At 42.9% G+C, this 14,671-nt stretch overlaps 1 protein-coding gene across 1 annotated transcript; it reads right to left on the reverse strand.

Moving 5' to 3' along the window:
• Positions 1-369: 369 nt before the first annotated feature.
• KLF14 (KLF transcription factor 14) lies at positions 370-3,638 on the reverse strand. Its single transcript, XM_077855892.1, has one exon. It carries the CDS (start codon positions 3,636-3,638, stop codon positions 2,673-2,675), a length of 966 nt encoding a protein of 321 aa, XP_077712018.1. The 3' UTR covers positions 370-2,672.
• Between the last annotated feature and the right edge of the window lie 11,033 nt (positions 3,639-14,671).

The raw sequence follows: 14,671 nt of genomic DNA on the forward strand, positions 1-14,671 counted from the left end.
CTTAGCAAAAGATACACCAATAAAGCCAGGAAGCCCCTTCCAAGACATTTCACTAAAAATTGTTTCTCAAGAGCTGTCTGGCTACTGGAATGAAAGGGTAACAACGATACCAAGACTAAGAAAGATTAGCCTATAATTCTTGCTTCCATTATCTGGCTACTCTAAGTGTTTTGAGTGTCCCCCTTCCCACTGTCCCAAGCCCTAGGAGGAGTCATTGCAAGACATACCACACTTAGATTGTCAGAGACCATCCCCAAACAAAAGTCCCCCAGGTCGAAGAACCCAAATAAGGACACTGCTTGGGAGCTTGAAAATCAAAAGCTATTTATCAAAGGGTAGTTGGAAAAGCCAAGCATTCTTAAGCCCAATTCCAGAAGAGTCAGTGGGAGTCGCTGTCCTGTTAGCTTCGCTGTTCATCTACCCAATGGCAGATCTTCTACTGAAGGAGACAATCCTCAAGAGGGCTCAGAGGGCCCTTCCTATCCAGCTCCAGCTGAAGAGACAAACAGAGCAAAGGGAGGACTCTTCCCACCACCAAGGTCCACCTGCACAATTGGGGGCCTCCTCTTCCCATATGTAACCCAAAAAAGAGCCCCACCCACCCCACTTAGTCTGCATCAGGAAACATTGACCCCTTCAAAGTCACAGGGCATACCCTTTGGGTCCTTCTTAAGGACCTCTCCCTCAGTGCAAGAGCACCTAGTAGAGTCCCAATGTCAAGTCTGTATCACTCACTCCCTCGAGGAAAATAGAATGCCCAGGACCAGCGAAAGAATAGAATTGGCACTGAAAATTAATCTACCAGGTCAAAAAAATAAAGTCTCTCCCCAAATGCCAAACAGTAATTCCCATTTTAGGTTCATATGATGTGGAAGGAGGAAATGGACTCAACCTGCTAAGAAAAGGGCTTTGGGGTTAAACACAACAGGCAAAATATTCAGCAGGGACTAGACATCTGAAGGAATTTAGAAGTGATAGGAATTAGGGAGGGAGGAAGGGAATACTGATGGCAGGAAGGGAGAGTGGTGTCCTTTGGCTAAGGGCCCAGAGAGGAGGTGAGGTAACCAAGCCTGAGGGAAAGAATCACTTAGAAAGCCAGATACCTAAGTTCTAGTCCTGGCTTTTGCCAGCAACTCAGCATGAGACTTTGAACTTATCCTGGCTTTGGTGTCTTCATCTGCAAAACAGGGGAAAGCAGTTTGTCTACCTAGATGCCTGTTATGGTCCTTTGAGATTATGGCACCCTCCACAAATGGGATTGATGGACTATTACAAGACATTCAGGAGGGGGGCTGCAGGAGCCTTACCAGAGCAGGAAATTCCTTTCAGCCCCATCTCTAGTAAAAAGGTCACATGTATACACATTCACACATATATAAGCAGAGTGGCCGACAACTTCATTCATTGCAGCAGACACATATAGGAAGAATAAATACTGCTGATGCTTGATTCCTGCATTGGGGCAGAGGGGTCCTGAGGGTGTAACTTGGAGGGACTTCAAGGTCAAGGGAGAAGGGTCCTACTATTTGATAATAATTTTCACTTTGCTGTTCCTTCCCCAAATCCAAGGCAGCCAGATCTTTGGAGAAAGCCACTCTCATCTTCCCTTCCCCAAACCATCAACTCACTTGCTGCAAAAACAAAAATGCACAGTTCCCAAGGGAAATAAACCCCCCCCCTCACTAGCCACTAAGAAACGAACAGAATCTACCACACCTGAGATTACTTGGACTGGGCAGCTGGAACCACATGCCCCTATTTCCCTGAATGTTAACAATGGTCCTGAAAGGTCTTGTTGTGGACCTATTTCACCCAAAGTCACTAGAGGGTGAAAGGGGAACTAGCCTGGATCACTCTTTCATTTCTGTTGCTTCTATGGTTGTTTCCAAATTTTGAAACCAGTCTCACTGTGAGAGTGAGCCAGGAAGTTACCCTCCCCAAGTAGGAATCCAAATGGGAAGAAAGGCTATGACGCAAGTGCAGGGTCCAAACCATGCAACAGGACCTGCAAACAGACTCGCACCACTCCCCAGACACCAAGAAGCATCTCCCAGCCATACATTCACATGGACTCTTACATGGCCTCTCCTAGCAGAGGTAGCTGGGGCAATTAGGGGAGTGGAGGACATCAACCTCCCATCAACCTGGGATCCCTGTTTAAAAGATACTAAAAATAAATTAGTAAACATTGCTATTTACAGAAATAGAAATCATTTCTGTTTCCAAAGGCCTCTCACCATCCCAGTCCTGGACATTTCCAAGACTGCCACCCCTGACACCCTCTCCAAGGTCCTTCCCTCGTGGGTGGGTAAGACACCAGAGTCCTTTGAGACTGGGGGCTCCTCAAGCACCTGAGAATTCCAGTTTTACATCTCTGGTTCCATGGAAGGGAGACTCTTCAGGACTCTGGAGAGAGCACCGGGGTTCATCCCTCCTCACCAGTTCCAGGGGGCTGTCCTGAGGCAACCCTCCCTTTTAGGTTGGTACACGTGTTGTAAGAATTCCTGCTATTTTCGGGCCCCCAGTCCCTCCCCAGGGTCCAACGTGCCTGCCCGGACCAACCCTCGAAGCGGAGGAACCAGTCTGTGCCTTGGTCTAATGACTCCGGGAAAAGAGGGATGGGCAAAGAAAAGGCAGGGACAACGGCCTGGGGATCGTCCTTGCGGGGACGACTAACAGCAATGACCGTCTGACAGGCAGGTGGTGAAGCTGGGCGCCTGGCCAGGGACGGAGCCGGAGCTGTCCACCAGGCTGGTGGGTTGCGAGTCGACGCGGGGAGTGCGACGGCGCCCGCGGTACTCGATCATGTCGGGATGATAGGCTGGGTGGCGACGAGCGTGCTTGGTCAGATGGTCGCTCCGGGAGAACTGCTTGGGGCAGAGGGGGCAGGAGAAGCGCTTCTCGCCCGTGTGCGTCCTGTAGTGGCGGGCCAGCTCGTCGGAGCGCGTGAACTTCTTGTCGCAGTCGAGCCAGTCGCAGGAGAAAGGGCGCTCGCCCGTGTGGGTGCGCTGGTGGGACTTCAGATGCGACGACTTGTAATAGGCTTTGTTGCAGCCCGGAAAGGGGCAACGGTGGCGCTTGGCAGCAGGTGTAACCGGCCTCCGACGGGGGACTGGACCTGTGGCGGGGGCGGGGCAGGCCCCTGGGGCCGCGCCGGGGCCCGCCCCGGGGACCGCAGGCGCTCCGGGGACGGCGGGCGCTCCGGGGACCTCGAGCGCGCCGGCGGAGTGCGCGGGTCCGGAGATCTCCGCCGCGCTGGCGGTCGGGGCCGGCTCTGAGCACGGGGTCGGGCCGGAGGAGCCGGGCGAGGCGCGCGGAGCTTCCCCCGAGTTCTCCCCGAAGCCCTCCCCGGAGCCGCCGCGCAAGTCAGCCAAGACGCTTGCAGCCAGCAGGTGGGGCGCGGCGCCGCCCGCGCCGGGGCTGGGGGCGGGGACCTGGGGGAGCGGGGGGACCGACGCGGGTCCCGGTGGCCCCGGACCCGGCAGAGCGGACTCCGGCGGCGCCGCACCCACCTCCGAGCCGGCGGCTCCGCCCGCGCCCTCGGGGTCCGGCGGGCGGCGGTGAACCACGGCGCCCGCGGACATGGACACCAAGCACTCGGCGGCGAAGTAGTCCAGGCACGCCACGGCGGCGGACATGCTGGCACCGCCGGGCCGCCGGCGAGCGCCGTCCGAGCGCGGCCGGCCGCGGGCGGGAGAGTTCTCGGGAGCGTCCGTCCCGCAGCCTCGGAGCGAGAAGCAGGAGGCCCGGTGCGCGCCGCCCGCCGCCCGCCGCCCGCCGCCGCCGCCGCCGCCCGCGCGGAGCCCGCCCCGCCTGACGCGCCCCTGACGCACCGGAGCCCGCGGGGGCGGCGGGACCCGCCCCGGCCCGCAGGACACCCCCTCGGAACGCGGGGCCCACCGGGCTAAGTCATTTTTAACAGCCTGAGAAATTATCTTGTCTTCGCTCTCTTGCCTCTGCTGGTGAGCCAGGTAATTTTCATAAAGAGAAAACTCCCCGATCGTAACTTCTGGGCAGCCTGCCGGCGTCGCCCCCCCGCGCCCGCTGGTCCTCCGCCAGCGCGGTGTCCGGCGGAGTCCGAGAAACTTTTTTTTAAGGAAAACGAACTGCTGATACCTGATGTGCCTTTCGGTTCCTGACTGCGATTGCTAGGTGAGCGGGCTGGAATTACATCGCATTTCTGTCCACCGCTGTCAGCCCGAATGTAAGATATCCCCAGGTCCGCATCCAGAAAAGTTTTCTCGTGGAACAGCCCCGCCGTTAATCCGGAGTCGGTACCAGTCCCCCAGATAGACCCACTGCGTAGCCATTAATTAATAGCATTTTGCACCAGAAACATTTCTAACCTTGAAAAGGCAAAGAATCCTCTCATGGTTGAAATTGAAACTTAAAATCCTTTGAGTAACGATTTAACTATTCAACCAACGAAAGGAAAATGCATGTTTAAACTGCATTAACCTGTCACAGGCATACAAACAAATTTCCACGCTGAAATATAAATTATAGACTAGCAGCGAGATAAACACATTAAAATGGACTCCCACAATTTTAATAATAGAAAGTCACGTTTCCAATTAGGCAACATCTTTTATTTTTTCTTTTGACAAAAATTAAAAATAAGAAAACGCAGCACATGGTGTAGAACCGCTCATTGTGATTGTGGAGGGTTTTCTTTTTATGTGATCAGGTATCTGTTGGGTTTGCTGTTTTTTGTTTGTTTTTTTCTTTTGCATTTCTTCCTTGCTTTTTTTCCTCCTTTGATTTTTGAAGAATTAAAAACATATAGGGAAGCAAACAGGATGATTTCTAAAAATAGTAATGGCACCGTTTTTGACATACATAAGCTTTACTTATATAGTGTTGAATTATGTGCATTTTGTTTGTAATTCTTCAGTACTTTTTATTTTGGAAATTAAAGATGCATGTACATCCAGAATAACATACATTTGAGTATTTATTTCCTAGAATAATCAAATGTAAAATATTTGTCATATTTGCTTCAGGGTTTTTTTTAAATTTATATTCAAGACTGCAGCTAGAGCTAAATGTCACTTTATTTGCCTCCCTAATTCAACTTTCTCCCTCCTTACTTCCCTAGGTAATCAATATTATAAAGAGTGTATTCTTTCAGCATTTATTATTATACCTTTATGACCTAATTGCTTATAGATTTATATGTAAATATATATACCCATGCTTATGCATTTTAAATTTTCTTTATAAATGCTACACTAGTGTACACGTCATTTTGCAACTTACAAGTTTCTCCTCAATATGATTTTGAGAACTATCCATGTTGATACCTATAGAATCTGCTTTTTGCATTTCAGTAGTTTTATTAATATTATCAGCTATATTATTTTTATGGACATTCCATTCTAAAACAGGTAATTATTATAAGGTTCCTTCCTCTAAATTTTAGACAATTAATTCTATTTATCTACACAGGTGAAATTTCTATCAAAGCATTCTTTACTAGCTGCTTTTCTTTTAGTTTGATTATTTGGAAAAAAATATAAAGATATTTAAAAACACAGAGACATCACAGGCATCCAAGTCCCTAATGATACTATTGATGACTATTAACATTTTGTCAGGTCTGCTGCAGGTCTTTTTATTTTTTCTAATTGAAGAAATTCAAGATTTCTGATAAAACTCAAATCCCTTTGTACCACCCACCCCTGCCAAAACCATTCTTCACCTTTTTCTCCAAAGGCAAACACTATCATGAATTTAGTAGGTAACTTTCCAACATAGGTTTTACACTTTTACTGTTTATAAACTCATAAAAATACAGAATATTGTTTTATTTGATTTTTAATATGTGTGGTGTTAGACTGTACATATTCTGACTTTTTTTTTTCTTCATGGTTTGTTTTTATTTTTTCTCTCCATGTTGATAAATATAGATCAGTTCATTCATTTTACTTGCTATATTGTAGATCTATGCATATAAATGTGCCTTGTTTATTCATTCCTCTATTGATGAATATTTAAGCTGCTGCCAGCATTTGGGGCAATGCTAATATGAACATGCGTGTACATGTGTCCTTTGCACATATGTGAGAATTTCTCAATGACTCTTCCTAGATGGGGAATTGCTAGGCTACACGCACATGTTCAGTTGTATTAGAGACGCCAAATGGTTCTTCAGTTTACACATCCACCAGCAGTGGATGAGAGTTCTTGTCTCCCTCACATGACCTTCACTACTTTTTAGATTCAGAATTTTTTCATTTCTAACAATTTGACTTTTTAAAACCCAGCATCTTGTTGTTTTATTTGCATTTCCCTCACTACTAGGGAGGCTGAGCACTTCTTCATATATTGATTGACTATTAAGGTTTCGAGTCTGTGATTTATTTTTTTACAGTCCTCACCCATTTTTCCAAGGGGCAGTGTATGTTTTCATTTTCCCTTGTTTTATAGGGGTTCATACGTATAAACAGTAGATTGTCTCAGTCTGTGGCTCTTCTTTTGACTGTCTGATGTCTTTTGTTCCATAAAAAATGTAAAATGTGGTCATATTCCTTGATCTCTTTATCATTTGTGTCATTTGTGTCTTATGGAAGAATTCCCTCCATACCTGATACCATGAAGATAGCCTTTTTTTTTTTTTTTTTTCTTAACGTTTTAAAGTTTTGGTCTCAACACTTATAAAATTGATTCCCTGGAACTTATTTTTTGAATGGTGTAAATTACAAATTTAATTTTACTCTCCTCTTTCCCCAACATGGAAAACCTGTTATCCTAACCTGATTTACCAGACAGTCTTTTATTCCCCCATTAATGTGCAGTGCCACCATGGTGAAAATTAAATTTTCATATATTCATGGATATGTTCCTGCTTTGTCCTTTTCCACTGATTAAACCAATTCGGAGCCAGTACCACACTGTTTTAATTATTATGGCTTTATAATAAGTCTTCGCATCTAGGAGGGCGCCCACACCCCCATACCCCACCCACTCTGTTCATTTTTTAAACTGTACTGGCTATTTTTTTTTTTAAGATTTTATTGTTTATTTATTCATGAGAGACACAGAGAGAGAGGCAGAGACACAGGCAGAGGGAGAAGCAGGCTCCATGCAGGGAGCCTGACGTGGGACTCGATCCCAGGTCTCCAGGATCAGGCCCTGGGCTGAAGGCAGGTGCTAAACCGCTGAGCCACCTGGGCTGCCCTGTACTGGCTATTTTGCAACTTCTATTCTTCTGTACTAACTTTAGCATCTGTTTGTCAGCTTCCACTGAAAAACCTTTTTGAGTATTTTGCTAAGTTAAATTTATACATTAAATTTTGGGAGATATAGCCTTATAAAATTGAGTCATCTAATACATTAATACCACTCTGATTTCTTCATATCCTTCAATAATATTTCAGAGTTATTTATAAACTCTTGTACTTTTTGTTAAATTTATTCCTACGCACCTTACAGCTTTTGTTGTTGTTATAAATGGGATCCTTTTTAAGTTTTTTAAAATTTTTTTTTAAAATTTTTATTTATTTATGATAGTCACAGAGAGAGAGAGAGAGAGAGAGGCAGAGACATAGGCAGAGGGAGAAGCAGGCTCCATGCACCGGGAGCCCGACGTGGGACTCGATCCCAGGTCTCCAGGATCGCGCCCTGGGCCAAAGGCAGGCGCCAAACCGCTGCGCCACCCAGGGATCCCCTTTTTAAGTTTCTTTAATGATTATTGATGCCATATGAAAATATTTTTGATTTTGGAATAATCTTGTTTAGCAAACATGCTGAACTTCCTTATTAATTAAATGGTTTATTTGCATATTCTGTATTTTTATATAGCTAGTCATATTATCTGTAAATAATATTCTTGGTACTGTTCCCCTTACCTCATTGGATGGCTGGGACCTCCAATAAAACATCACATAGTAAGGATGAGAGCAAGATTGTTTTCCTGTTTCTGTCTCATTGAGAATATTTCTTTTTTTTTTTTTTCATTGAGAATATTTCTAATGTGCCATTATTATTCATGATAATAGTTGTTGTAAGTTTTGGGGGGAAACTATTTAACTGGTAAAGGAGTTCCCTTCTATCCCAGTTGAGTTTGAAGTAGGAATATTTTAAAACTATGCAATGAATACTGAATTTTATTAAATGCTTTTTCTACAACTATTGCGATGATTATAGTTTTTGTCTTTGTTATGTTAATGTAATGGGTCACTGATAGCTTTTTCAAATATGGACCTATCCTTGCATTCTTTGAGATACATCTAGTTTTGCCATAATGTACTATTATTTCTTTAATACACTGCTTCACACAATTTGAGTGCTTTTTTATTTTACCATCGATGCTTGTAAGTGATTTGAGCTTATAATTTTCTTTTCTTGCACAGTCTTTCTCCATATTTGGTATCAGGGTTGTACTACCTTCATAACATGCATTTGGAAATAACCCTTTTTTTTTTCCTATAACAGTTTATATGAGGTAGATATTGTTTGTTTCTTGATTGTTTGGTAAAACTCATCTGAGAAACCATTGTATTTTAAAAATGCAATTGAGTTTGTCTAATGGTTGTTAATTTATTTGGGTTTGCAATTTCTTCTCAAGTCAATTTTGATAATTCACACATTTCTCTAAAAATTAGATACTAGGGGTGCCTCAGTGGCTCAGTCAGTTGAGCATCCAATTCTTAGTTTCGTTTCAGCTCAGGTCATGGTCTCAGGGTTGTGAGATCCAGCCCAGTGTCCAGGCTCCACACTCAGCAGGGTGTCAGCTTGAGAGTCTCTCTCTCCCTCTCTCTCTCTGCCCCTTGTGCATGCACTAAAATAAACAAACCTTTTAAAACATTAAACAAAAATATAAAAATTAGATACTATATTTAAGCCTTCAAAATGTTGGAATATGGTTCATAGCCTTCTCTTATTATTTAAAAATTCTCTATAGTTTAGTTTCTGTAGTTAATATCCTACTTTTCATTCCTGATGTATTTGGGAATCCTGTATTTTTTTTGTCTGAACAGAGATTTGTCTATATTATTAGACAAACCTATAGATATTTATTTATAGTCTCTTCAAATAGCTCAGCTTTTGTTGATCATATCTGTTTCTTTTTAAATATGTATATTTGTTTAATTTCTGTATTTTTATTAACCTCTCATACTTTCAAATTTAATGTGTTACTCCTTTTTTTAAAAAAGTCTTTAAATACTATGAAAATAAATAAACAAATAAATAAATACTTACTATGTTAATTTCCAACCTTTCTTATTTTCTAAAATATAATTTGGGGTTATAAAATCCCCTTAAAGGGAATTTCCCTTGCTTTATCTGTATTCCACCAGTTTTCAAAATAGTGGCTTCATTGTCATTCAGTTCTAAATGCCTTATAATTCCACTGTGACTTCTTAAATACTAAATTTTCAGAAAGGTGCTTTTCCTGGATGGCAGGGTGCTTCCTACCAACAGTGTAGAAAAGGTAATATTTACTTTTGTATAGGTAATCACCTAGGGAAGTTTTTTGGGGGGGGAAAAAAGGAGGGTGCTTGGGTGGCTCAGTTGATTAAGCATCTGCCTTCAGTTCAGGTCATAATCCCAGCCCTATGCTGGGCTTCCTGCTCAGTGGGGAGTCAGTTTCTCCCTTTACCCCTCCCTTGTGCTCTCCCTCTCTCTCAAACGAATAAATAAAATCTTTCTTAAAAAATGGCAAAAAAAGGACAGCCCTGGTGGCTCAGAGGTTTAGCGCTGCCTTTGGCCTAGGGCATGATCCTGGAGTCCCGGGATCGAGTCCCATGTTGGGCTCCCTGAATGGAACCTGCTTCTCCCTCTGCCTGTGTCTCTGCCTCTCTCTGGGTCTCAAATAAATAAATAAATAAATAAATCTTTAAATAAAAGGGGTGGGGGGAGGAGTGCCTCTGTGTTTAAGGTAAGTGGTACCAAAAAAAAAAAAAAAAAAAAAGGTAAGTGGTACCAGCAAAAAGAAGTGATTTTTAATGAATGTTGTTAGGATCTGGAAACATTATTTTGCTGGTGAGTTTTCTGTTGTAGTGTTGGCATATGTTCTAGATATTTCATTCATTTACATTGATGGCCTTCTATATGCCAAGCATTCTTCCAGGAACCGGGAGATACATTAGTGAACAGCAACAACAAAAAATCAAACTTCTCACCCTTATGGAACTTATACTGTAGTGTAGGTTTGCTTATATTTTCCTTAATTTGTGGATGTGGTGCTGATGTTGCAAGTTGTCTAGATGATCCTCTTGAATTTTAGAAAAAGCAATGTAAGTGAGGGGTCTGGGTTGAAAACATAAATACTGGTTTGGGGGTCGCTAAAGGAGCTTATCCAGTCCCAGGGCAAGATATCCAGCCTCTCACTGCTGAGGACCTCCTAGGAGATTTCTCTGGCTGAGAAGCAGCAGAATTGGTGGAAATTGCCGAGAGGAATGCCTTATGTGTGGTAGTTGCTCTGTAAAGGGAGGGGAATTTTCTTGTTTGTTGTTTCTTGGGATCAAGGGATTCACTGGATAATGAACAGGGCATCAGTTGTTCAAGTTGATGAGAGACTTTGGGGTCTCTATACAGATGGCATTCTATCATGTGAGCTATTCTGTAACCAATGCACATTGGTAACCTCTCCGGAATTGGCTCTGGAAGTATAATGGGGGATTATTTGAAATGGAAAGTAGGAAAAGGATAATATCTCAACATAGTGTGTATTGTAGTCTTGAAATAAAGGTTGCAGAAATAGGGATGAGTGGGTGGCTCAGTGGTTGAGCATCTGCCTTCAGCTCAGGGCATGATCCGGGGTCCTGGAATCAAGTCCTGCATTGGACTCCCCACGGGGAGCCTGCTTCTCCCTCTGCCTCTGTCTGTGCCTCTCTCTCTCTCTGTGTCTCTCATGAATAAATAAATAAAATATTTAAAAATAAATAAATGTTACAGAAATAATACCGTCCCAAGCCCATTCAGAAGCTTCCAGGAGCAACATCTAAGAGATGTTCCTGAAGATCTTGAGAGGCTGACCTGTCCCTCCCTTTGGTCATAAGTGGCTCACAGATGGCACATAGTAGGTATTCTATAATGCCTTTATAGGCAATAAAAGAATTTAGGAAATAAGTGGATTTATAGGAAATAAATGAATAGAAATACATAAGCTGACAGGTTAGTGTTCATTCATGATTACCAATCTCAAAAAGATATTCAGCATTCCCAGAAATATTGCAAACCTGTTTGCATCCGTCTAGATTCCTTCCCACCTTTTGGCAAAGTCCAGTCCATTCTCATGAGTTCTAGCCCAATTACCTTTTGCTCTCTCAGGGTCACAATCCATCACATATGCCCTCTCTCCAACATTTTCTGTCTCTCCTCTGCAGAATAATTTGAATCAACATTCAATAATGGACTAATATCTCCAATTTAAAAAGTGTGTCTCTCAACTCTCCACTCTCCTCTAGCTATTGCCTCATGACCACATTCCCTTTCAAAGCCAGGTGTCTCAAGAGCCAAATATGTTCTGTATTTTCACCAATTCCTTACCCCATGTATTATTAAAATCTGCTCCAGTATGTAGCCCTCTGCTCCAGAAATTCTTGCTAAGAGCAACAATTGGTGCACAACAATGTGAATATACTTACCGCCACCAAACAGTATACCTAAAAATGGTCAAAATGATACATTTTGTGTATATTTTACCACTATTTATAAAAACCCTCTTTTCTGAAAAAAAAAAAAATCAACATTGATCCATGTTGCTAAATCCAATCCTCAAATTACCAGAAGTCTCAAGAGCAGTTGAGTAATCCTTGAAACATTCTCTTTTGGCTTATGTGAAACTACATTCTTTTGGGCTTACTTCCATCTTCCTAACTGTTCCTTCTCAGTCTTAATTGCTCAGTTCTCCTCCTTTGCCTAATATTTAAAATGTAAAGTTCTACAGAATTCTATACAATGCCCACTTCTCTCCATTCTCCCCACTCTATGTAATTATTAACATTTCCCATGACTTGGGCACACCTGTAGGCCAACAATTTATGAAATTATAATCTTTACACCAGGTCTATTTTCCAGAAGTGTCAGGTAGTCCCAAGTCCCTCTAATAACGCCCTGCCCTTCCTGTGACGTCTCAGTTATCACAAACTGAATATATTCAAAAGCTCAATTCTTGGTTGTTACCCCAGATCTCTTCCCCCTGCAGTCTTTCCTGTCTCCAGAAATAGCACTTTCATCCAGACTGTCCTTCAAGCCAGGAAACTGAGAAGTCATCCTTAATATCTCCGTCTCAGCCCCTGCATTTAATTCATCTTCATGTTGAGTTAATTCAACCTCCAAAACGTATCTTGACTATTCTCTTATTTTTCCTGCCAATACCATAATCCAAAGCACTATCATATCTGGTCAAACCACTATAATAATGTATCATATTCATGGGTTCTGGGTATTTAGGATGTGGATGTCTTTGGGGAGTTAGGATTTTGCCATTGCTTGGCTGAAGCAGAGTAAGTGAAGGGAAAGAGGTGGTAAGATCAGGGTAAGAGATGAATGAATTCAGGGATTCTGGGTGGATGGGAGGCAGGTCAAATAGGACCTTACAAACCCATGTAAAGAGAGATGGCAAGCCTCAGAGAATTTTGAGCAGTGACATGATTTGAATTACTTTTTTTAGAGGTTCACCCCGGTGGCTGTATGGCAAATAGACAAGAGTATAGGCAGAGTGGAGCAGGAGAATGGTTAGTTAACCGCTGCAGAAATCCAAGCAGAAGATGTTGGTTCTTTAGACCAGAGTGGTAGCAGGGAAGGTGCTGGGATGTGCTCAGAGTCTGGGTGTCTTTTGTGGTGAGCATGTGGGATACCTGCTAGCTGGGAGAAGAGGAGGTAAGGAGTCATAATGGACTCCAAGAATTTCAGTACAGCAACTGAAATAAATAAATATTTTGAGATAAAGAAGACTTTTGAAGAAGCAGGATATAGAAGGTGGGAAGTGGGAGTTTGCTTTTGGAGACTTTGCAGTGCTGTGTGGACATCTAAGTGGAGATGCTGAGCCAGCTGTTAGATCTATGAGTCTGAAGCTTTTGCAGTTGGAAGCTGCATCCTTGGCTGAGCAACAGAATTTAAAAAGTTTTTAAAAACCTACATATTTGGGGGGCACCTGGGTGGCTCAGTTGGCTAAGCGTCCGACTCTTAATCTCAGCTCAGGTCTTGATCTCAGGGTTGTGAGTTCAACCCCCGTGTTGGGCTCCATGCTGGGCATGCAGCCTACTTTATTTTTTTTTAAGATTTTATTTATTTATTCATAGAGACAGAGAGAGAGAGGCAGAGACACAGGCAGAGAGAGAAGCAGGCATCATACAGAGAGCCTGACATGGGACTTGATCCAGGTACTCGATCCAGGGTCTCCAGTATCACGCCCTGGGCTGCAGGCGGCGCTAAACCGCTGCGCCACCGGGGCTACCCTGCAGCCTACTTTTTTTTAAAAAAGAAGCTGGGGCGCCTGGGTAGCTCAGTCAGGTGAGCGTCTGCTTTGGGCTCAGGTTGTGACCCCAGCTCGTGGGGAGCCTGCTTCTCTGTCTCCTCCCTGCTTGTGCTCTCTCTGTCTCTGTCTCTCTTTCTCTCTCTCTCAAATAAATAAATAAATAAATAAGATCTTTAAAGGAAAAAAAACTACATATTTTTATATGTAATTTCTGGAGGACAGGAACTCTAACTCTTGGAGAGTTTCTCAAAATGCCATATATAATTATCTGTATAGTATTTTTTTATTTTTTTTTATTTTTATTTTTTAAATTTTTATTTATTTATGATAGTCACACAGAGAGAGAGAGAGGCAGAGACTCAGGCAGAGGGAGAAGCAGGCTCCATGCACCGGGAGCCCGACGTGGGATTTGATCCCGGCTCTCCAGGATCACGCCCTGGGCCAAAGGCAGGCGCCAAACTGCTGCGCCACCCAGGGATCCCCATGTATAGTATTTTTTTAGTATAATGGTAAGACATTAGGTATTTTTAAAAGTATTAAACTATAAAAGTATTTTCTCTTTTATATAATCTAATAATTTAAACCTATTGTTTTAGATTTGATTTCAATTCTTGGTAGAAACACCTGTGTTCTTAACTGTCAGGTTTCTTTTAAACACAGCTGGACTCCTTGCATGTTACATTCAGGCTTGTGCTAACTTATAAGTCTAAGTGAAGTACACATGACCTTATGAAAAACAGGTGAGCCTCTATTGGACTAATTTCAAATGCTTTTCAGTGCCTGCAGCATTGTGGGTTTTAAAAAATAACCATTGACAGGAAGAATTAGCACATAGTAAATAATTGGCAAATATCTTTACGTAATGAGACTGAGAGCAAAGGCCCAACTGAGGTGTCCGTATTAAAATGGAAAAACAGTGGGTGATAGAAGGTTCTACAGTATAATAGCCCAATAGTTCAGCAATATGTGTGGAGTCTAATAAGCCAGATTCAAATCCTGGCACAAGACATAGGACCCTGTCCTTGCACACAGAGAAATACAAGTTGGTACAGCAATTTGACAACTTGTAAGGATGACAGTGAGCATACCCTGTGACTTAGAAATTGCACACCTCGGTATATACCTTAGAGAAATTCTTGTCCTTGGCTCCAGGAAACAGCTGTAAATATGTTCGGTATAACATTTGCTGCAGAGTTTTGAAGCAATCTACAGATTCATAAAAATGTAAGGCAGTACTATATA

The sequence above is a fragment of the Canis aureus genome, chromosome 18 (genome assembly GCF_053574225.1).
Source record: "Canis aureus isolate CA01 chromosome 18, VMU_Caureus_v.1.0, whole genome shotgun sequence".
In the NCBI taxonomy this organism is placed as follows: Eukaryota; Metazoa; Chordata; class Mammalia; order Carnivora; family Canidae; genus Canis; species Canis aureus.

What these genes read in the sequence shown, in the direction of transcription:
- KLF14 (XM_077855892.1), bottom strand. Translation starts at nt 3,638, where the DNA reads ATGTCCGCCGCCGTGGCGTGCCTGGACTACTTCGCCGCCGAGTGCTTG.